The sequence below is a fragment of the Malaclemys terrapin genome, chromosome 2 (assembly GCF_027887155.1).
Source record: "Malaclemys terrapin pileata isolate rMalTer1 chromosome 2, rMalTer1.hap1, whole genome shotgun sequence".
In the NCBI taxonomy this organism is placed as follows: domain Eukaryota; kingdom Metazoa; phylum Chordata; order Testudines; family Emydidae; genus Malaclemys; species Malaclemys terrapin.
In genome coordinates this window covers 259,474,762-259,492,459 of record NC_071506.1, presented here as the reverse complement: position 1 = coordinate 259,492,459, position 17,698 = coordinate 259,474,762, and the positions used below count along the sequence as shown (strand labels likewise).

Below are 17,698 nucleotides of genomic sequence, written 5' to 3'. Positions count from 1 at the left end.
GGAGCCACTCAAGGTAAGTGGTGCCGGGCTGGAGCTGGCACCCTGAACTCCTCCTTCATCCCAACCCCCTGCCCTGAGTCACCTGCCCTGAGCTCCCTGCCGCACTCCGCACCCCTCCCTGCACCCCAGAACTCCTGCCTTGAGCCCCGTCATACACCTCACACCCCTCCTGTGCCCCAACCCCTTGCACTGAGCCCCTTCCTGCACACTCTCGCACCCCTCTGCCCCAGCCCTACATTCATGGCCCTGCATGCAATTTCCCCACCCAGATGTGACCCTTGAGCCAAAAAGTTGGCCCACCCCTACCTTTACCACTTGACTGTACACCTCATAAAGAAGGAGTGGATGAAAATCCAAAGCTCCAAGTCAGACTGAGATAACTTGATGAAATTTTGCCTCAGGGACGGTCTGTATTTTTAGTTAATGCTGGTGGGTGGGAAATAATCATATATTCAGGTGTTGATCCCAAGTGAGCAAGAGAAGAAGTTTAAGAAATCATTAATTATGTGGACTCTGTCTTCTGCACAAGAGTGAGTAGGTTTATATATATATTTGCTAGTCTGTAAAAGTCAGACACCATGCCTGAATGCCCTTTACCAGCCAAAGTAAACTTAGCATTTTAAATGAGGACTTCTTGCTATTAAAATGAGATCAAGGAATAACCAGTTAATTGACCATGACTGCCAGTTGAATTCAGTACATTGTGTTAGGTTTTTAGGCACAGATCTAGTTCTGAAATGGGCTAATGATCAATTTATGTTGTTTAACATGAGAAAATGAATAAGCACTAATTTTGAAACTGTCAGTGTAATATGAGAAATTAAAAAGTAATTTATTGTTACTATTGAAAGTGGATATGGAGGGAACAATTAGCATTACTTTCTGTTCCATAAATAATACCCTCTTTGCCTTCTGTGTTGGTTTTTAGAAATGTGACATAGCCCAGATATCCAAATTTCAACTTTGATGGCCTTTCATTATATGAAGTCATCACAGTGAAGTAGGAAAGGGGTCAGATTATTTGTATAGAAAGAAAAGAAAATGTTCCACTAAGCAGAGCTTAGTATTAGATATTGCCGCCATTCACGGGTAGTAGTGGGAAGAGTTATGCAGCCTCTGGGGTGTGTGTGTGTGTGTGTGTGTGTGTGTGTAAAAAAATAAATAAAATAATAATAAGAAAAGTACATATACTTGTGTACAAAGAAAAGTATGCTGATGTGACAAGGTACCTGAGTTTCTTTAGGAGTTTCTCCTAGAGCCATGGAATTCCAATTTTTTCATCCACAATGTACAAAAATGCCCAGAAATTCATCCCACAAGTCACCATATCCCCAAATCCAAAGAACAATTTTTCGACTGTTTTGTGGGTTGCAGATTGTAAAAGATGAAGGGGCAAGATTTGGCTGATGCCACTGGAGTGAAAGGGTCTCTCCCTCCTCTTTTCTTTCCCCTGTGTTTGTGCAGTGCTCAGCTCTGAGGGTTGAGAAGATTTGCTCCATAGGTCCTTGAAGCTCCCCACTTCCCTTGTTTTGGAGCCAAATACTGCACGAAACAGGAGAGAGATGACGTAAGGAGCAGCTCTAAGATTGGGAGGTGGGAGGGAGGGATAGAATCAGCAGTAGGAAAAGGGGAAGTCAGTGAGCTGGTCTTTCCTGCCCTTGAGCGGGACCCTCACAGGGTCCTGGTGGCCCAGGGATTTTAGAGAGGTCATAGCCACCAGCTCACATATCAGGTCCCCCCTCACACCACCATTTGAGAATGGCTATTCTGTGATGTGCGGGAGCACCTCGAACTCCCATTAAAGTTCCCCATCTTGTAGAGTTAGGTCTTCAGAGAGCAATTCAGTGTGCTTATGTTGAAATAACTATTGCTGAATGCAATTAAAAAAAAAGAAAGAGGAGTCCTTGTGGCATCTTAGAGACTAACAAATTTATTTGGGCATAAACTTTCATGGGCTAGAACCCACTTCATCAGATGTATTAAGTAAAAGATACAGGAGCAGGTATAAATACATGAAAGGATGTGGGTTGCTTTACCAAGTGTTAAGTCAGTCTGAGATAAATCAATTAACAGCAGGATACCAAGGGGAGGAGAAATAACTTTCGAAGTGGTAAGAGAGTGGTCCAGTCCAGACAGTTGACAAGAAGGTATGAGTAAAAGTAGGGAGAAATTAGTATTGGGGAAATTAAGTTTAGGTTTTGTAATGACCCAACCACTCCCAGTCTTTATTCAGGTCTAATTTGATGGTATCTAGTTTGCAAATTAATTCCAGTTCTGCAGCTTCACATTGGAGTCAGTTTTTGAAGTTTTTTTGTTGAAGAATTGCCAATTTGAGGTCTGTTATTGAGTGACCAGAGAGACTGAAGTGTTCTCCAGTTGCTGAATGCTTACACATGCTTAAACTTTTTCATCCTGCAGCTGAAGTATTTGTTGCACGGTGGGTCTTATTTGGAATTCTAGCAGAGATACGAAGTGAATGAAATGTAATTTGAACTATAATATTTGCTCTTGCTAGGTTGTTGGGTTGTGGAAAATAGTTAGAAACCATCTTATATTAAAAGCTGTTTGCGGCTTTTCTTTGGCACCTGAAAGTTTGTTCTGAAAGGTCCCTCCTATAGAACAGAGGTAGACATGGAAATGAAATAAACTTATTGGTAAATTTTCAGATGTATTACAGTTTTTTAATTAACCATTATTTTCATTTCAGCCTGTTACTGTTCTTCAATGTTTGTGGTCTGTTTTGTGCTATGTTGAACAGATAGCTCTGGTACACACCCCAGGCTGATTATTTTGTGTTGTTTTTAATGTATGTATGCTTTTGCCATAAAAGCTTTATCTATTGTGAAATATTCAGGAATAGTGCAGATAACAGCACAGTATGTAATGTATTCTTACATTCCAGACAATTTTAAACAGCTATTAGAAAAATGTGCTTGCATTTACTGTTTGAAGTATTGTAAAAGTAAAGCAATCATTAATAGAATTGGAAATTTGAAACCTCTAAAAACATGCTAACTCAGACAAGAATTACTTGATGTAAGGAAATTTAATATTCAAAAAGTCACACTTTTATAAGGGCAATCTTGACAACACACAAACTCTAACAGCTTTATTTGAATAAATTACATCTAATTTTGGGTACCTCCAATTTTAGAAATTTTCAGTCTGCTTTTCAGAAATTTTGATCAGCTGCCATTGTTTTCAGTTTGATAAATAGATGCTTATTGCCTTGGAAAACGAGCCACCCACATTAAAGGTTACATTTGAAAGTTTGTTCCCAGTTGGTCTTGATCTGAAAGCATGGAGTCAATGTAACTACATCTTAAAAAAGCTCTAGTTTAGTTTGTTTCCAGATAAATAAGCTAACAATTGTAGTGGCAGCTGATAGGGCTGCCTCCTGCTCAGAGATGGAGGAATCAGTAGGCATGGGTTCCTATGGTCTGAAAGAAGTAATGTTGGAATTTCTCTTAGCAGTGAGTGAGCAGTAATGCAAATGCTGCTCTCTGCTGGCCACTTCAGACATTTTATCAACCAGGAAGCATTTTGTTTTAGTTACACAAATATACTGTGGAATATACTTCTGGATGTATTGGAAGGAACAGTATGTTGATGTCATGACCAGATACTACAGCAATGAGCATCATATGAAAAACTAATAAGTATATTAATAAAGGAAAGACTGAGATTAGATTGTTTTTAAAACTTTTGCATGTTGTGAATGTCACAAAATAAAATGCTTTAAACTGGGAAGTCTTAGGAAACTTATTTCTGTTGTCCCAACACAGGTATCATTTTCTGAACTGAGAAGCTGTAATTGCCTTCCTCTTGAACAGGTTGAATTAAAATATTCCTGAAAACAAGCAGTTTTACAGCAACTTTCCTTCATGACTAGAAACTCCTTTGTACTCTTTTGGAAAGGATAGACTTTTATGAAAACAGTACATACAAATATTTAGAACTAAAGGAGTAGGAAATCACCTTCTATGCCATTAACAGACATAATTTCCATTGCTTTTTCTTATATAAAAAGAATGCATATGGTTCTTTTTTCCATTATCTGGTAGAGTACAATTATTTAGTTGTAAAATAGTAAAAGGTTACTTACAGTGATGGCTTTCTCAGTTTATCCTGAGTATGTCTTATTTTTCTATGTAATCCCTATGGAATAAACAAAACGTAAACCGCTTACTAGCTTTGTTGGACAATCTGTTCTTGTGTTCACATTCTAGGTGAATGTTCACTTAACAAAATATTTATCTTCTTTAATTACAGAAAAACTCTGAGGTGGAGAGTGAAGTATTTACAAATGTCAAATTTAAGTAGTTTTCAGAGCACAGCTAGGTAGAATATGTAACTGGGTGGTGTACACAGGAAATAGGAGGACTGACTTGCTTAGACTTGAGGCGTGTGATGCAATGATTACACTGTATTATTGCATTGAATTTCAAGTTTAGCATTACCTATGCCCTTGAATTGAAAGAAGTGAACTGTCCAGTTCTGCACATTGTTTGAACTATGCTAAAAACATCCACATAGCTTTTACAAAATAATTGTGCCTTACTGATTTACCCTTCCCAAAAGAACTAAATTGTTCTAGAGCAGTGTAATTTAACTTGTTGCTATAATAAAATGCAACTTGATACCTGTTGTGTTGAAAACTTAAGAAGCTCATTGAACTCTGAGGTTAGCATCAACAAGTGAGTGAATATAATTGCCAGAATTCTAAAAATCCTAGTTCTGAGCAGCTAAGTATGAATTTTAAAAGCCTAATTCTACTTCAAAAAGTTACATTTAAACGGTCACCAAAATGTTATTGTGCTGAGTAGCCATATGTGTAAAATTGTAATTGACTCTAAGTAGATATTGCTTAAGAAATTTTCTCAGGAAAATATTGTTATAACAATTTTCTAAATACTATTTTAAAATACATTTAGTTCTTGGTATTGGTCCATTTTAAAAAGTGGCATTTCCACTTAAGATTCCATGTATTTGCATCTTCACCGTTTTTCATTTTTTTTTTTTAAAGGGCTTATTCGGTCTAGGTATTGCAGCAGGACAGCTTTAAATCATAATCTTTTATAGATGTATTTTTTTTATACACAGCAAATAATGTGAGGCACAGCCTGATAGACACACATCAGATGTCTGTATACGTTCAGAATGGGGCACCTTGAGAATTTTTATTGCAGCATTGGTGTTAGTTGATTCGTAATAGAATTCCCGCATACTTAATTGTGCTGGGTAAAAATCACTTTCCATGTGCGTTGAGCAGAGTACAAATTCAAGAGTCACTACTGGAGGAATCTCTAATTGGAGAGATTTCATTTTAGGACACTATGGTGTAGTGCTTCTTGCTTATTCACTGTAACCCAGACATACAATGACACAGAATGCCTTTCAGAGTGTCTCAAAGGACTGATCAGAAGGGTTTGCCACTTGCTATGAAAACTCACTGAGTGCTGAAGGCCAGGTTATGGTCCAACAAGTCTTCCATCTAAGCTAAAATATTTTCAGTAATTGTTCCAAAAATTCACTTGGAGGTGTTTTATTAACATTAGATAAGAAATACTCAGTGTTGTTCCCTAGCTGTGAATGAAACGCATATATCTGCCTTGAGTTGCACTCAAGTTATGCAATGCCACACTTGCAATCATGCTGAAGAGAGTGGCATTGCACTTGAGTGCAACTCAAGGCAGAATTTAGTCTACTGCAGGGTTTCTCAAACTTAACTGCACCGCGACCTGTTTCTGACAACCAAAATTATTACACGACTCTGGGAAGGGGGACCGAAGCCCATGCCCCACCATCTTGGATGGGGGGGCAAAGCCCAAGCACCACTGCCCTAGGGGGTGCCAAAGCTTGAGGGTTTCAGCCCTGGGAAGTGGGGCTCAGACATTGGTTTCAGCCCCAAGCCCCATCAAATACAACGCCAGCCCTGATGACCCCATTAAAATGGGATCGCGACCCACAGTTTGACAACCACTGGTCTAGTGTCTTTTGAAGGTAGTAAATACTATGGATGGGTTCAAGCCACATAATTTATATCCTAGTTTTGAATATTTCCAAAGCTGAGGTTTTTGGACCAGTTGTTTGTTTATTCTGCTGTATAATATAGATAGAGACCACGGCCAAAGTTTGGACTCAGCTTTGGATTTCAGTTACTCTCAAAGTTCAGTGGTGGTAGGTTCTTGTGTTTTCATTTGGCCATATCTATTTCTAGAAACTACAATCTTTTCCATTGCTCAAAAGGCATGTAGATAAACGCTGTAAAATGTAGAGTAATCACAGGGAGCAAAGGGGAATCGAGAAATGACTGTCTCTACATGGTATAGAGAAAACTTAAATGAAAAGGTTTATTGTTGTTTCATATTTACTTAGCAGATCTTGTCTGTGTAAGCTCTTGCCAAACTCATTTTAGGTATTTCTTGTCTAGTCTTGCTGACCTACTATTTTGTGTTAGTGGCTTGTCAAACAGGAAGAGCCACAATATACTCAGCTCAGGTTTTGTGGAGTAAACTATAAAATATATATGGTGCATGAAATTAGGTTTTTTTTTCTTTGACATTTCTCACAGAAGAGAAAAGCACCTTTTAAAAATGAAATACTTGCTAATTGGCGGAAGAATGCAACTTGTATCTAAGCTATGTAGGCTGGGCATATGATGTAGCATAAGGGCAGCAATTGTGTTTTTGATCCTGTAATTTTGTGTGTTTACTATGTTGCCCTTTTATTAACGTGCACACTGTCTGAAAACAGGATAAACATCCAGAAGTACCAGAGTTCAGCTTAATGCTGGCTGTCCTTTTGGATTTAGCCACTCTTCCATCTGTACCCTGTCTGTAATATCGCCATTTTACAGACAGGAAACAGAGGCTAGAGAGGTTAAGCGATTTGGTCAAGAACAGTTAGGGTTCAGATGATGGAGTTGAAGAGGCAGGTTGGTTCTTGTTTGCTGTAAAATAGTTCTTTCTCATTTCCAGATTGCAATAAAGTTTGGCTTATATCTCAAATCCCCGTTGAGTCTTTGAGCTGTAATAAGTGACTTGTTATGTTTTGAAGTGTAAACCTTATTGTAGCCTGTCAATTCTGTCAAGCCTTAAAAACCCAGCTGTTTGTATTTGATCACGTGACAGTGTTTTTTCAGATACCAGAGGTAGAGATGCATTACATAATGGGGTGTGAGATGAGAAACTAAGTCTTCCCTACTGTTTACTGGTTCGAAAGTTGAGTATACAAGGCATGTTTTCTTTGGACTTCGTTCTAGAGCTTGCCAGATGAGGAACATTAGGACAGTGTGTATAAGCTGATAGCTTTGCCTGATCTTTTTATAAACAGTGAAACATTAAATGCTCAAATTAAACAAAAGCACACATGAATACTCTCTTTGGTATAATCACTTCTGGGTGTATGTGCCCCAAAAGGTCCAATAGAAACTTGAGGAGTGTTTTTTTTCCATAAAGTAATTTCAGAGAAGAATTTAAAGCAAACTCCAGCTCTCCTGTTTACTGTAGAATTTTTGATATTCAGACAAATTACATAGGAATGAAGTGTTTTCATCTCCGTTCACAAACAAAATGCAAAGTAGGTCAGTCACAATCTACAATCTTAATGTAGAAACTCTCTCTAATCTGTATATATAATCTGGTCTAAAATCTATCCATTAAGTTTTATATGTGTACATGGTTTTAGCTAAATCTTGTTGCACTTGGCTGATATTAAAAGCTTTTCTGATTGGGTATTTCAGTTGGGTCAACTCAGTAGTTAAAATGTAGGTTGTATATGGAAATAGCCCTATAACTTGGTATTGCCTTGCCAAATGGGGGGTAGAGCTAGGGAGGAGGGAACACTGCCTTGTTGTGTAATGTTTCTCTAAACAGATAGTGTTACGTTCATTTTTGCAAGTGTAAAAATTGTGTTTCTGGTACATTTATGATATGAGAAACTGCTGCTATTTGTTAATTAAACAGCTATAAAAATGGTGGTATGGTGCTTGCCAGTATTGTCCAAAGCCCTGTACCTCACAGTAGTGATGTAGTATGTTGAGCTACTACTTGTAGAAAAGTTTATTTTGTATAAGTGATGATGTCACTAGGGCAATTACAGTAAGGGGGAAGCTGTGTCTTAGGAAAATCAGGGTTTGTCTACAGTGGCAATTTACAGTGCTGCAACTTTCTCGCTTAGGGGTGTGAAAAAACACCCCTCTGAGTGCAGCAAGTTTCAGTGCTGTAAACAGGGCCGGCTCCAGGCACCAGCTTGGCAAGCTGGTGCTTGGGGCGGCCACTCCGGACAGGGGCGGCAGGTCCAGCTATTCGGCGGCAATTCGGTGGACGGTCCCTCACTCCTGCTAGGAGCGAAGGACCTTCCGCCGAATTGCTGCCGCAGATCGCGATTGCGGCTTTTTTTTTTTTTTTTGTGGCTGCTTGGGGCGGCCAAAACCCTGGAGTCGGCCCTGGCTGTAAAAGCACCAGTGTAGACAGTTGATAAGCGCTGGTAGCTATGCCCCTTGTGGAGGTGGTTTCCCAGCGCTCTGCTAACTGGGATTACATTTCTGAGAAGAATAGCATTTAACAAAATATAGTTCTAAAATCTGATCTTTGGGATAGGGCGGTGAGAAATAGGTGAAAATCTAAAAATGAATGCACTGCATAAATGAGAAGAGTAAAAATCGCTAGGCAACTTAATCCCTCCCAAATCATTACAGCATGTAAACTCAAAACTGGGTTTCCATTGATTTCTGCTGGTACTAAAGCCAATGTGTGTATGACCAGATGCCTAAAATGAATAGGGCAGTTTCACAGGGGTGTTGTTTGACTAGACCAGTCACTTAAAATGAAAATTGTGAGGAACAAGAAACATTACTTTTCCCTCTGACTTTCATTGCATAGGAGTTCTCTGCTTTCCATGCAGTTTCTCCCAACGTGTAACAATAGCAATGAATTTATGGGAATTGTAGGGCTATGGACCTCCCTTGCCCATCTCCCTTTTCATCCAAATGGGAGTCCTAAGATTCTTAGGCATTCACATGAGATGCTGCATGGAAGGCAGAGCAAACATAATTAGAGAACCAAGGATGTATAGATTTTTTAAATTTAGGTTATATCTGTTCAAAGTACCCCTTTCCCTGTGGCAGTGGCAGCAGCGGTATGAAACCAAGGCCTATGCATGTTGTGTTTGTGCTGCTGTAAACAGTGTTGCCATGGGGTGTAAAATACTACTGTGCATGAGGGCAGCCTAGATTGTGTTACTATACCTCTACCCTGATATAACGCGACTTGATATAACATGGTAAAGCAGCGCTCCGGGGGCGCGGGGCTGCGCACTCTGGTGGATCAAAGCAAATTCAATATAACACGGTTTCACCTATAACGCGGTAAGATTTTTTTTGGTTCCCGATGACAGCGTTATATTGCGGTAGAGGTGTAATAAAGTTCTTTGTAGGCTTTTGAGGTGACAAAGGAAGGGAAAGTAGGGTAGGGCAATGGAGACCTAGAGGACAAAGAAGGATGGAAATCAGTACGTTGCAGCAAAGGAAAAGAGAAGTGGAAGTGTAACTGAGAGAGTGGGGGCTGTTTTCCAGTAAGCGCTTTCTACCTCGTAAGAAAAACCTCCTCTCAAATATTTTGGCCCCACACCATGGTAAAACAGGGGATATGCTGGTGGGGATGGTGTTCCTGCCTCCCCAACTGCAGCCCTTCACATATGAAAATGAGAAAAAAGCCCTTCTTCCAAGAGCTCTGCTTCCCACACATCAGTGATTTTTGCCTTATACCTTTCTCCCTATTGGTAGCAGTGTAGCTTTGAGTTTGAAAAACTGGTAATTTGAACTGCAGTAGTTTAACTTTTAATATTCTGTAGGCAACTTAAAGTGAAAGTTAATGGTAATTTGTAATTTTAATTATTCAAGAATCCAAATGGGAACTTGAGATAATGTGGCTGAGGATAAGTCCTTTTGAAACTTCAGCTGCTCCAGCAATTAACTTGAAAAACAGCCTCTGTTTGAAAAATTCCATAGTGTCCCTGATCTCAGTCAGTCAGAGACTGTGTAATACATGCTCTTGATGTCAGATCCATGTGTAACAGATTTGTGACCTACTGCCTAGGAATGTTATCCTTGTTTGTTCATTCAGCACCGACAGTGCCCTTGGCGTGGACAAGATACAACCTAGAGACAGCCCCAACCTCAAAGACCTTACAATCTGATTAAGCCAGATGCAGAGCAGACATTATGGCTGGGAAACCCAGAGCTATTAAAATATTTTGAGAGGTTTGGTGAAAACATATGCTTTGTTTCCTTCATTTAAGTGGTGGGTGATACCACAGGAATTTCAAGATGTGTACTATAAGACATGCAGACCACGATTTTCAAGCTTTTGGATGCCCTAATTTTTGGAGGTCCGTCTTCAGACCCCTTTTAAGTTTTTCATGTTTAAAAGATGGGTGGCCAGTACTTTATGAAAATCAGGTCTCTTTAAGGTGTAATAGATTGGGTCCCCCAAAATTGTGGTACCCAAACCCATTACTCAGTTTTGAAAACTCTGGCGACCATATGAAATGTATTGAATTTGTCCTAATGTTAGACATTGAACAACAGCTCAGAGTGTTGTCATTGTTACGCAGGTGGGCTAGCTAAGATGCAAAAAAGAGTTACATATTATGTCATGTCCAGTCCTGTGTGGCAATAATAGAACTTTTCACTATAAAAATGATATCTCTTAGAATAACAAATGTAGTAATCCAGGCTCAATATAGTAGATATCTGTGGGGAAATGGGCATGTACCTCTATTGATGCAGTACCATTCTTTTGATTCTGCTTGTATGGTACAACTGTGGGGGAAGTTGTGGAAGACTATATCCCCATTTGTTGGTAAATTATGGTATCCTTCCTTCAAAATACAGAATGTATACAATATATGAGACATACAGGTCTTGTATAGCAGTAATATGTGAAACAACATTGTTGGAGATTGACGTGATGTCTCCGAAAGGTTTTTTGATGAACCTTGTATTCGTGTCTAGAGAGAGTTCCCCTTTATAGGGCCCTGTTGACCGAAGTGCTTGGACTACTTCAGTCTGAGGAGACATTTCTGAAAATTTTCTGTCAGCTAAAAAAACCATTCTAAGACAGGGAAGTACTATCATGACCCATCCCACAGTGGTGGTATAAGGTGCTCAGATACTACAGTAATTGAGACCATAGAAATACTGACGCTATCAGAAAGAAAAATCTTTTGCTTTACATAATTCACTTGTGTTAGAGGGTCAAAAGTTTTATGTACACCTCTACCCAGATATAACGCGTCTTGCTATAACATGGGTTCGCATATATCGCGATAACCCCGGGGCTCCGGCAGCGGGGCTCGGGCGGCGCTTTAAAGGGCCTGGGGCTCTGGCTGCTGCAGGGAGCACCAGGCCCTATAAATCACCGCTGGAGCCCTGCCGCAGCTACCCCAGAACAGTGGCAGCGGGGCTCGGATGGCAATTTAAAGGGCCTGGGCTCCCCGCAGTGGCTGGAGCCCAGGGCTCTTTAAATCACCGCTGGAGCCCTGCCACTGTTACCCCGGGGCTCCGGCGGCGATATAAAGGGCTCGGAGCTCTGGCCGCTGTGGGGAGCCCGGGCCCATTAAATCACCGTCGGAGCCCTGCCACCGCTATCCTGATATAACGGGGTTTCACCTATAACGCGGTAGGGATTTTTGGCTTCTGACGACCGCGTTATATTGGGGTAGAATTGTACAGGATTTGAATCTGAATTAAAACTTTACCATTAACTTCAGTAAGTATAGGACTGGGCATATTGACTGTTGGGGAAATATCTTATTTTACCAATATGTACTTGAACTATCTGATGGATCTTTTTCCTTTGCATACAGGATCCAAACTATTGGATACAAGTACATCGCCTGGAGCATGGGGATGGAGGAATCCTGGACCTTGATGACACTCTTTGTGACGTAGCTGACGACAAAGACAGAGTGAGTACAGACTGTTCTTAAACAGGCTCAGGGTTCATTGCCTGCGAACACACCGTGTTTCATATTTCTAGCGTAAACACTGAAGATGAGATAGGAGAAAGAAGAGAAGGGATGGAAGAAGGTGATATTCAAACAACATGAAAGTAATTTTCCTGAATTTTCTAATATTGGCGCTTTCACAAAAATGCTAAGTACATTAGTGAAATTGAGCTGGAAATGTAATATAAAATATTTGGTTTAAATTAAGGTGCTTTCATTATGCAATATAAATAAAGTTGGAATATGAAAGTGAGGATGAGAAGAGACAGGAAATCCCTAAAAAAAAAAATTTACACAAGATTTTCCAAAATGTGTCTTAAATTTAGTACCTTAACTCCATGTTTAGTCACGTAAGTAAGTAGCCTAGTTTGAGTGCTGAGCATCCCTGATTTCACTTTGAGAAGTCATTGATTTTTTTAGGAGCTGCTGGGTACTCAGCACTTGTGAAAATATTAGGCTGCTTATGTAGGTTCGGACTTTTGGGACCTATTTTTGAGAATCTCAGACATGTAATGCATATTTGTTTTGTTTGCAATCAGCTAAACTATATTTCGCTTTAATACTGGATTTTTGTTTGAGATGATGGATGCATTTTTACTGTCTTAAGTAACATAGTCAGATTGGATAAAATAGGAAACACTGACATTAGTAAGCCTGGGAAGTTTTATGTAACATGCTAAACATTGGCATTTCGCTGCCAAGCTGTGCTCCTAGCAATTCTTACTGAAGATGTAACTCCACTGCATTGGAGCCACTGAGGAATGTGATTGAGCCTTCAATCTAGAGGTACAATTCTCAGCGCCCTGCTCTTTTCACCGCATGACACATAATTGCCTTTGTGACCCGCAACAGGCAATCTGAAAACTTTCTTGAAAATTACTCAAATGTAGAAATAAATACTCTGTCCTTAATATTTTGCTTGGGACTGAGTTTAATTGGGGTTATTTTAACTGCTGTACTAAGAGTTTAAAAATCAGGGAATCATGGGGTTTGGAAGACTCCTCACTGTCTGAAATGCTAAGATTACTCAAGCTGTATAAAGTAACAGCATACAGTGTCTAGTTTTTAGGAATGTCCTCCATAAAAATAGTGCCCAGCTAAGAGATCATGACAAGTGGAGACCACGTAACATTACCATTTCATTCTAAAGCACTTCCTACTACAGCTTTGCTTACAGGCCTCAGGTAGGACGACTGTTACCATCAACGCTGGTTTTCTGTTAAACTTATGTGAGTAATGTACTCGTTACCCCTCTCCTTCCTAAGGAAGAAACCTAACATCTGTTTCTTAAAGGTTTCAGTCTTTGGCTCTAACCTTGGCTTGCAGGCTTCCAATGCAGGGCTCTTCATACTGAAACTGCGTAGGTGTTTTTATGTGCGTGACTAATGGGGAAAAAACTCACTGCCATTGAAATAAGCAGTGCCATTATTACAACAGTATTCTCTCTCTGCTTAAGTGGATAAGATCCCTTTTAGACAATTGACTTATGCCGTTTCTGAAGGTTTGCCTAGCTTGTTTCCTCTCTGATTTTATGAAACTGGCATTTCTATCCTCAGTTTCTACTCACTACATATATCACTTACATTTTATTTTTTAAAGAGCCATGAGAGGTTGATGTGAAGGATGAAACATAAATGTATGTTGTCAGGGCCGGCTCCAGCATTTCTGCTGCCCCAAGCGCAAAAAAAAAAAAAAAGTCGCGATTGGAGGCGGCAATTGGGGGGAGTGGGGAGGGGGGGAGCCGCGATTAGCGGCGGTGGCAGTTCAGCAGCAGGTCCTTCGCTCTTAGAGGGAGTGAGGGACCTGCCACCCCCGAATTGCCACAGGTGCCGCCCCTCTCCGTTGGCCACCCCAAGCACCTGCTTGTTAAGCAGGTGCCTGGAGGCGGCCCTGTACGTTGTATGTAGGTTGTACCGTACTAGTTTATCCTTGAATTAATCATTCCAGCTTGACCTTCCCTTTTGATTGTTTTCAAGAACTGCAGTTGTTAGTCACTATGTTTTGATTACGTAGCTTCTGATATTTTTACGCTCACTTTGAATACCAATTACTTTTCTAATTCTGTTCCAGTTTTGGGTTGCTCGCTTCTTTCATGTATAGCAAATGTTTTAATTGTTTTATATTTGTTAAACCTGATACAGAGCTCAGTATTGCAAGGAGCTGAGCATCATTGGCCCTCTAGTCAGACAAGCACGTAAGTACATATTTAACTTTAAACAGGATGTGCTTAAGAATGTTTAAACATCTCATATTTAAAGTTAAGCATCCACTGAAGCCTGAAATTACTCATGTGCTTAAAGCTAAGCACATGCTGAAGTATTTTGTTGAACTGGGACCAGAATACTGAGCACCTTGCAGAATTGAGCTCAGAACATCTGTGTGTTCATTTTCAAGGAAGAGATATTCAAATGCACAAAGGACAGTGGTCAGTCATCCTCATTGGCGTTAATGCTATACATAGGAATAATCTTTAAAATGGCAGCATTGCATTTTTCTTAATTTTCCCCTGCTCCTGGAGTATCTAATTGTTACTCTAAAATTGCATATGTTCAGTATATTAAGGGTCTAATTTTAACTAAGCAGCCATACATATAAAACATTATACAGGTTCTTGTAAAGTCTATTATTTTGCAAAACTCTGCTACAAAGTATTTAACAATTCTAGTACAGAATATAAACAATTAAGGGCTGTACATTCTTTTGGAGCCTTAATTGTAAATACATTAAATGTTATGCAGGGGCAGCTACTTCAGTGAAATAACATAAACTCCAGGAGTAATGTGAAGAATGTTTGCTTCAGTTCTAGTGTCTCCATGGAAAAATTGTTATGCCATAAATGCACATAAAGATCCTTATAGACAACAGCTGCTACAAGTGGAATAAAAAAAGACATGTCCTTGTGATGGTCCTTTTCCCATTAAAATGCAGCTTGTTCGGACAGTCTTATTTTATCTTTTTCACCATCCCTCTTATCCCCTGGTTTATTTTGTACCTTAATAAAATGGACTAGATTGGTGGTAGTGGACTCTCTCTGGAGTGTTTTGAAATGTTAAAAACAACTCTGAATATATGGGGGGAGGGGGAAATATACTTTAGAATGTTAATTGTGTGCTTAGGTTATTTATTTCCTCTTTGAAACCACAACTTCAATGTTAGTGATTTTAACATAAAAATAGAAACTGCATGATTCAGTCTAATTTAGACAGCATATCAATTTGACATTCACATTAAATTGCATTACCGTGATGATGAGAAAGTTAGCATTGTTGGAGACTTTTTATGGAGCTATATTTCGCAAGAGGGTACATATATATATATATATATATTTTTTTTTTTACAACTCTAAACTATTCAATTCATTTACAGTTACTTTAGCTTATCACAACATGCTGATAAAATATAAACTCTTGTTAGCCTATTCCTAATTTCATTTATGAAAAGTAGATTTATATTTTTGAATCTTTTATTGATGTATAATAAAAAACTAGTATGTAACCTCTGCTCCTTGATGCAAGCAGATTAGGTAATCATGCTTTGGATGTTTTTTAGTTTTTTTTTTTTTTTTCTGAAAACAACTTCAATTTTGAACAGTTATGAGGGTATAGCCTACTGAGAAAGGGGCATTAAGATATTTACCTGTTCAAGTAATCTGACTGGATGAACCCTAAAGACTACATAGTAAAACTAGTCATCGTATAAATATCTCTACATTAGATTAAAATTTAATACGGCATTCCACTAGATTATAAAACATTAACAGATGCACAAAAACCTGCTTCTTTCTATGTAATAAGACACTCATTAGAAAATTGCCAAGACATTCGGTTTCGTTAGTGGAAAAGCATTGTATAATGGAAATATTGCTATTGAAAAACGTATGTATTTATATATTTATATGTAAACATTTTTCAATCGGAATAGTTTTTGGTTAGCTTTCTGAAAAATTGTTTGGCTGGAAGAAACAGGAATCTACTTATGACTGGAGGTATCCAATCCAAACCCAAAAGAAAGACATATTTGATATTATGAAATGTGATCAATTTAAATATTTTTCTGTGTATTAGGAAACTGTTTGAAATACAGTTAATGTTTTTCAATATGAAGTGCATTGTTATATCTGTGAGGAATTAATCTTAACTGCAGTTTAATTTTCAGTATCTCAAAAGTTTTTTTTCTTCCCCCCTTTGTTTGAAATAACCTTCAAAATAGTTTGAGTCCTTAGAGACACCAGTCTGGAAGTTACGGCACTCAGATTTCCACACTATCAGTCACCAATTGAGTTAAGCAGGTTTTCTGTCTAGGCAGCCCTGATAAGGAGAACTGTGCAGAACTTTAGCCTTGGTATGTGATTGTACAAAATCAACACAACTTGATTAGCTGTATTTGCATTATTAACAGCACAAAGTGGGAATTCTCCAGATAAATTTAGAAACTGTTTTGTGGACTCAAATTAATCTATTTCCTTTGTGTAAAATTACAGTGCTTTCATTTGTATATTTAATGATTTATTTAAATTGTACAGGTTTAGGGTCTGATTGCTGTAGGAGGTTGCTATTCGAATGTAGAACTTTTTCACCTGTAGATTATCGTAACAAATTCTGTTTCGGTTGGTAGGTTTCCAAAGAGCCATCAGATAATATTGTGCAAAATTCTCTGTGATCTCACTTGAGTTCCTAGTGGATATGTGTGCATATACAAAAAAACACCCACCCTTCTGTCCATCTTTTGATTATGGTCTTTTCAAGTCAGATTGAGGCACATGGAAGTTGGTGCTACTGTCCAAGCTTTACTTGTGTGAGTGAAAAGGACTTATTCAGGATCTCAGACTGGCACCATTTATGAAAACTAAATCACTATAAGAAAAACAAAGTACAAAAAATAGTTTTACTCTTCTGTTTTAAAAAGCATGTGTATATGTGTATAAACATAAAAACCAGTCTGTTAGATATGTTCTAAGTGAACATATTACTTCTAGGCATGGATTTAGAAATGAGGCATATTTTTTTGTGTTGAAAAAATTAAAAATAACACACAATTCGAGGCCTGCACAGTAATTTTAGTGCTGCTGCCAAATGAATTGCTTAGAGACTTGGGGTTTCTGGCTGGTGTAACTCCAACATATCATTTGCATGACAGGAAGGGTAAATGCAGTAATTATGCTCACAATTTCATTATGGTGAATAGTGTGACAATAAGAAATAGTGTCTCTATCTCTGGAGTTGAATTACTGTGGGGTATGAGGCATATGGCCGTTATTCAGATAGTCTGCTTACCTGATGGTAGATTGGATTTTAAGTAGCTTTGGATTGTTTAAGATTTATGCTGAATGAAAACCTCAGCCTTTCATGGTTCTTGTATTGCTTTCTCCCGAAGTATAGTGTACTACTTCTCAATTCACTGCTGTTTGTTTCTTGTCTTTGGGTTATGCTCATAGAAGAAAGCATTCTGACAGTAACTTTGCTGAATTTATTCTTCAATCTAAGAACATGCTTTCTTTGCTTGGTCTACTATTTCCTAATACACCATCAGCTCTTTCCTTCTGCATAAAGCTTCATCTTTTATTTAAGCACCATGATATGCAGAGATGCAAAGCGAGTCAATATAATGCAGCAGAGTGGCAGTGTCTAGACTAATTTCCATACTTGCATGTCATTGTAGCTGCATATTTTTTTGCAGTTTTTTTGTA

At 38.7% G+C, this 17,698-nt stretch overlaps 1 protein-coding gene across 12 annotated transcripts in view; it reads left to right on the top strand.

Annotated features, from left to right (window-relative positions):
- The window catches only part of PARD3 (par-3 family cell polarity regulator), a 664,911-nt gene that overhangs the window by 81,802 nt on the left and 565,411 nt on the right, over nt 1–17,698 (top strand). For all 12 annotated transcript variants that reach the window (XM_054020950.1, XM_054020949.1, XM_054020947.1 and 9 more), the window contains exon 2: nt 11,872–11,973. In XM_054020950.1, the coding sequence (XP_053876925.1) occupies nt 11,872–11,973 (102 nt within the window). The remainder of the gene's footprint in view (nt 1–11,871; nt 11,974–17,698) is intronic.